General features: G+C 48.1%; 1 protein-coding gene across 3 annotated transcripts in view; it reads right to left on the reverse strand.

Annotated features, from left to right (window-relative positions):
* DTNBP1 (dystrobrevin binding protein 1) overlaps positions 1 to 5,898 on the reverse strand; it is a 146,813-nt gene extending 140,915 nt beyond the window's left edge. The window contains exon 1 of one of the 3 annotated variants that reach the window (XM_031012528.3): positions 5,654 to 5,898. In XM_031012528.3, coding sequence (XP_030868388.1) covers positions 5,654 to 5,709 — 56 coding nt within the window. In that variant the 5' untranslated portion in view covers positions 5,710 to 5,898. Of the gene's footprint in view, positions 1 to 3,208; positions 3,349 to 5,653 lie in introns of those variants that run through there. The other 2 variants (XM_019030169.3, XM_055390672.2) reach the window with 2 other exon arrangements.
* Between the last annotated feature and the right edge of the window lie 733 nt (positions 5,899 to 6,631).

Consider the following 6,631-nt stretch of genomic DNA (forward strand, 5'->3'; position numbering starts at 1 on the left):
CTTTATCCTAAGTCCCAAATACATGGCTTCAAGTTCTCACTTCTCACCTCAGCGCAACAGAAATTTCCAATTGCTTCTCAGCTGTCAAGCAGCTAGCTCATCACAAATTCACTGTTAACTGTTCCTTCTCTCTCAAATCTATTGTTAAATTCTTTAATGCTGGTATATGACACCATTTATCTAAGATACTTCCAAATTCACATTCTCGATTTCTGCACCTTTTTCATCTCCCACTGCTGTCTAATCTGACCAGTGCCTAACACATCTATTCCCTCCTTTAGACTTCTATCAGCACTGCCTTATCTTCTCTTATCTGGACCTTCATTACAGCCTCCTAAATAATCTCCCTCTACCCCATCCCCAATCTTCCTATCACACAGCCTCTCAAGTTATTCTTCCAGAAACACAGAAATATTTTTCCAGAAATACAGGTAGGCCATCTTCCCCTTAGCCTTATTTTTAGCCACAGAACTTATGGCCGTCTAGATATTCTAGACAGTCTGCTACTAGAACGAGAGTAAGGATCTTACTTGCTATCTGGTTTGTTCTCTGCTATATCCCCAGTACCTAAAATAGTGCCTGCCACATAGTAAGCACTCAATAAATATTTGACAAATTAATTAAGCAAAGCATTGAAGATATTCTATTATTAGGCACTAAACTTCCTTTCCAGCTTCATCTCCCAGGACTGCTTCCATCTCTGAAATGTGCTTATCCAAATCTATCGCAATTTCTCCTCATTCTTCAAGGCCTAGTTTTAGAAACCCCTTCCTCTTTGAAGCCTTCTGTAAATGCATCCTAACTAATGACTCTTTCTTCAGACTCACATAACACACTATTTGTATCTTTAACATTCTGTTCATTCTGCTTTGCTTTATATCAGCACCAGTCTAGGGCATCTGGTGGACAGAGACTGTTTTAGACACCTTTGTACCTGCAGGATCTGGCCCAATATATAGACATTGTTTAGGAAAGACTAGGCAAACCTGAGCATATGGGCTCTCAAATCTTTTTCTATGAAAAAGGACACTTTGAGTGCCTAGTCTAATGTCTGGCACTGGCACTTAATAGGAACTCTGTAGATATTTATGAAATCAAGTTGAATACTGAGATTATTTTCTCTTTAAGATGATGATTAATCCCGGAAAAGTCAACATTTCAAGCAACACTTCACCATTTGACCACACTGTAATTTAGATGACTGGCTCCAACCCCCTTTGTGCAGGTTTTGGTAGATACTACAAGGACGGAAGAAGACAGAATGAGGACACCGGGCAGGGGTGCAGGTGGGCGGCAGGGGCAGTGAGGGCTTTGAGGGGGAAACACCCTCTAGCTGCAACAATAGCAGGTTTTTTATCCCCAACCACAGGAACCCAGTGCATCACGAATAGGAAACACCAGCCTGTGACAGGCAGCTGTAAACCCGTCAGTAAATCTGATTTTCAGTTCCCTGAAGGGTTTGCATGCCTAAATACCTCAATCCTGAGGCCTTTGGTTGTAACAGCTCAAAAGGTAAAAGTCAAAGACCAGAGTGGCTTCGAAGTATGTACTTTGGTATGTCCAAAAGTCTCCCCCAGAACTCAAGCCAATCTCTGTGAAAATGGATATTTTATGTGAACTCTCCAAAAGGCTCCAAGAATTCTGACTCAGTTAAATCAAATTACAACTCACTTTAGGTGAGGGGAAAAGATCTTTGAGTGAAGCTCAGAACCAATCCTCTTCAGTCTGTGGCCTAAGGCTGGCCCACCACCCAATTAAGGCAGAAAGAATGTGATGTAATCACTAGTTTTTCTCAATGTTGACATAATTGTTACTATGCATAAAAATTTACAAAAAAGGCCATAAGTCCATGGACAACCTAGAGCTCCCCCCTAAACCACCAGTAATCTCTACGCTGCCCTTAAAGAACAATGGTCTTAAGCTGCACTTTTTCTAAGTTTGAATGGAATGTAGAAATTTACTCTTATTGGACATGGTTTCATCACCAAAGTGACATTCTCTTATGAGACTGATAAGGAATCATTCTATTTTACTAAAAATGAAAAAAAGTAAATTTGTCTAGAGTTAGGGCCTTCATATGAGTTTTCAGAAAGTGAAAATGATCAGAGAAGCTCCGAAGAGAGGATGCTGCTCTGGGTGACAGCGGGAGCTGCACTGGCTGCACTGAAGGAGCCCAGAAATGCCTGAGGCCTTCCATTTCGTCCCTGGGGCAGCCTGCACACCTGGTGTTTCCAATTATTTTAGAAGGCAGCTGCTCTGGCTTCCACACACTTGCTCTGCCACCAAGTGTTCTACAGAAACGCCAGGTCCAATGTGATAGCTCTGGGTGGCCAGGGCCATGTTTTTTCATTTTTTCTTTCTTTTTTAAGAGATGGGGTTTCTTTTTTTTTTTTTTTTTTTTGAGACGGAGTCTCCCTCTGTCACCCAGTCTGGAGTGCAGTGGCGCGATCTCGGCTCACTGCAACCTCCACCTCCTGGATTCAAGAGATTCTTCTGCCTCAGCCTCCCAAGTAGCTGGGATTACAGACGCGCGCCACCATGGCCAGCTAATTTTTGTATTTTTTAGTGGAGACGGGGTTTCACCATGTTGGCCAAGCTGGTCTTGAACTCCTGACCTCATGATCCGCCTGCTTCGGGCTCCCAAAGTGCTGGGATTACAGGTGTGAGCCACCGCACCCAGCCAAAAGATGGGGTTTGTGTTGCCCAGTCTTGAACTCCTGGGCTCAAGGGATCCTCCTGCCTCAGCCTCCAAGTAGCTGGGACAACAAAATTGTTGGAAGATTCCATAAAGCTTCCCCATGTGGCCCTTTAACAGTCATCTGTTTTAAAAATTGGTTTTTAAACAGATTTAATGTGTGAAACTTATCTGATCTGGATTTGAACAAACCAACTGTAAAAAGTCATTTCTAAGAACAAAACAAATCTGATTATGGACTGCATAATTGATAATATCAAAAAATTAGTGTTAATTTTATTAGCTATGATATCAGCATTGCATTTATGTAATATGCTTCTTTTTTAGTGATGCAGCTCACGTCTCTTTCATCTTTGAATTCCACATTACCAACATATAATAAACACATGTGTGCTGTGTTTAGCGTCATCTTTTCTCCTCAAGGCAAAAATATTCAGTTATGTAAAGTAGGTTGATCTCAAGCTGAATATGGAAAAGTTTAATTGAACAGCTTAAATGTAGGAAATTGAGGACCTGAAGAAAGTGAACATCAGGCACTAGAGGTCCGGGTCTACTGGGAGACTGACATCACTTGGAGATGAGTTGTTTCTCCACCAGGTGACAGGCTAATGGCACACACTGACAGTCCAGTGGTTTGTCAGCTGAAAGTGACCTGTACAGGAGAAAGCCAACAAAGGACCTAATGAAGCCCTCTCAAGACGTCTAGCTCCAAAATGGCCCCAGACTACGGCATCTTTAAGAAGTCAAGTCAGTTTCCAAGGGGTTCTAACCAGATCCCTTTGGCATGTCTGTCCTTAACTAACTCTAAACGTTTAGGGTTACCCTGATCTCCCAGGATGGTTTGTGCCCCAGCAGTCCAGAGCCCACTCCAGAATCTACATTCCGGGGTAAAATGCCTTCTTACAAAGGTCAGGAGCATGAATGCTTCTGAGGCAACCATGTGACCTAGAGTTATAGAAACTACAAGATGGGCTCTTGTGCCATCAAGGAATTCCATGAAGTACTAACAGGAGAATAATGGCCACTCTCATGCTACAAATGGGCCATTTCAGCATCACGCCAAAAAGTTTTCAATACAATAATTTACGCTCTGAAAAGAAGGTACTTTTACTAAATAGGGAGAACAAAATGCAAGCACGCAAGCACACCCATCAGTGAATGACTCCGAGCGTCCATAACTTTCTAAACACCAAACTAACAAAAATGATTGACGCATGGTAAGCGCTCAAGCGTTTGACAGTTTGTTATTCAACGCCCAATGTGCAAATAGTATTAACATTTTTGTCCATTAAGATAAAATTTTGGCTAACATCTTTCTCATTAGAAATTTAAAACGAGGCTGGGCGCAGTGACTAATACCTATAATCCCACCACTTCAGGAAGACTAGGAGGGAGGATCTCTTGTACCCAGGAGTTGGAGGCTGCAGTGAGCTATAATAGCGCCACTGCGCTCCAGCCTGGGCAACAGAGCGAGACCTTGTCACTTTAAAAAAAAAGGGGGGGGAGGGTGCGCCGGGAACGGTGGCACACGCCTGTAATCCCAGCACTTTGGGAGGCCAAGGCGGGAGGATCACAAGGTCAGGAGTTCGAGACCAGCCTGGCCAATATGGTGAAACCCGTCTCTACTAAAAAATACAAAAATAAGCCGGGCGTGGTGGCGGGCGCCTCTAGTCCCAGCTACTCAGGAGGTGGAGGCAGGAGAATAGCTTGAATCCGGGAGGCGGCGGTTGCAGTGAGCCGAGATCACGCCACTGCACTCCAGTCTGGGCGACAGAGCAAGACTCCATCTCAAAAAAAAAGGGGGGTGGGGGGGAGAAATTTAAAACAGTATGAGTGGAAATGCTCTCACATTCAGTGCATCCTCCAACAGGATTTGTAAGCTAAAGTTGAAAGATCCTTTTCAAAGACAGATCTTTTTCACTTTAAAGGAATGAAAAAATTAAAATTAAGCACTAAGTAACAATACTGACGTGATGCTTGCTTCGTGTTTTACACGTTAATTCATTAATCCTTGTAATAACCTTTTAAGTACCATCATTATCCCCATTTTACGGTAGCGGAAACAGTACATTGAGGCAAGGCAGCTGAGTAACTACGTTTGGTTTAGTGGTCGAGCCAGGATGCCTAGGCAACCTGGCGCCAGAGTCTCGGCCTGTGGTTCCCAGGCGTTGGTGCCCATTGGAATCCCCTGGGGATCTTTAAAACGCCGTCTCCAGGCACTCTGGTCAACAGGTAGGGGGTGAGACCTGGGCATCAGAACTCTGAAAGGTTCCCAGGTGATTCTAAGCAAAGTTTGGGAACCGCTGGGTATTAAAAGCATTCCTAAAGTTCTGTCGCTTCTCCTGCTTAGGAGTTCCTTCGCCGAGGCGCTGAGCTCACGGCAAAGGTAGAGAAAGGACGCTAACGGGGAGGGGCGGCCAGCCTTGCCAAGGGTTAGGCCGGCGAGCCGGGCGTGAAAGCCGAGCCGCGGCGCGGAAGGCTGTGGCCGGAGGGTGCAGGCTGCTGCGCGGTGCGATCCGACTCGGGGAGGGTGGCTGGCCCAGCTCCAGGTGCGCACGAGCAGGTGTCTGCTGGGCCGAGGGGCGCAGGCCACTGTGCCGCGGGGGCGGAAGCGGTGAGGCGCGCTGGCTTCTCACATGACTTCCCTCCAGGGCCCAGCTGATGCTGCCGGGAAGGGACCGCAGGGTCCCACACCCCCCCGGGCGCTCCGCTGCGCCGCCGAGCGCCTCCCGGTCCTGGGGGTGCGCGTCACAGGCGGCCCGCAGGGACCTAAGTTACTTTGCGCCGCCCGACGCGAGGACGCCGGGAAGTTCGTTACTTTCCTCGGCGGGGCGGGGCGGGGAGATGCGGGACGGGACGGACCCTGGACCGTGGCGCGGGGAAGGGAGCGAGGCAGGGGCATCCCAGGCGGCGGCCCGGCCCCCTCAGGTCCCTTTTCGTCGCCCACCGTATACCCACCCGGAGGTGAAATCCTGCTGCACGCTCAGCAGCCGCTCGCGAAGGGTCTCCAGCATTGCCGCCGCCGCCGGTCTCCTCTCCTCAGGCCTCGGGCTGCTGCTGCCTCTGTCGCCCCCTGGGTCCCACGCCGCCAACCCCGCGCTGTCACCGCGCGCCCCGCACTCCCACTACCGGCCCCGCCCCCGGTCTGGTCCTCGCCGCCGCGCCGCAACCCCAGCCCCTTCCGCGTTCCCGCCCCGCGCGCGCCAGGCTCGCGCAGCCGCAGTGGACTGCGCCGGGCTCGGGCTGCGGAAAAGGGGCGGGTCTTCCCCCGACCGAGAGGGCCAGTAGCTCCTCGGCTCATTCCTATCCCGCACCAGGCCTTCTCGTTTTTTTTTCTTTAAAATGGAAGCGGCATCGTGAAAGGATGATTTAACTCGAAGCCTCCTTTGAGGGAAGTGTTGGCTTTTACGTTTTGGAAGAGAATTGGATCTCTCTCTTCAATAGGCGATGTGCACAAATCATTGCATGGATTCTAGCTCCAGGATCTGACCCCACTGGCTTTCACCTTGAATGAGACAGTCAAATATTGAGCCTCGGTTTCTTCATTCATAAAATGGCAATAATAGTCGACTGTCTCGACATTCTTACTTTCCACTCTCTCTTTACCCCCTCAGGCTTTTGTGCCCTACACACCAAAGGTGATCGCCTTTCGCGAGTCACCAGTGACTTCCATGTTGCTGGTGCCTTTTATTACTTCTCTGCCCTGATTTTTTCTCCACCTCTCAGTGGCTTTCAATGCAGTTTATCATCCCCATCCTTAAAACACTTTCTTCTCTTGCTAAGCACTCCATAGTTCCTCTCTCCCTTCCGCTCCACCCCTTCTCCTATTTTAATAGCCACTCCCAAGGCTACATGCCCAGCCTCCCCAGCTCTTCTCTTTTCTCCAGATGTGTTGTTCCATAAATGAGTCTATCCATTACCACGCTGTAAATTCTG

The sequence above is a fragment of the Gorilla gorilla genome, chromosome 5 (genome assembly GCF_029281585.2).
Source record: "Gorilla gorilla gorilla isolate KB3781 chromosome 5, NHGRI_mGorGor1-v2.1_pri, whole genome shotgun sequence".
Lineage (NCBI taxonomy): Eukaryota > Metazoa > Chordata > Mammalia > Primates > Hominidae > Gorilla > Gorilla gorilla.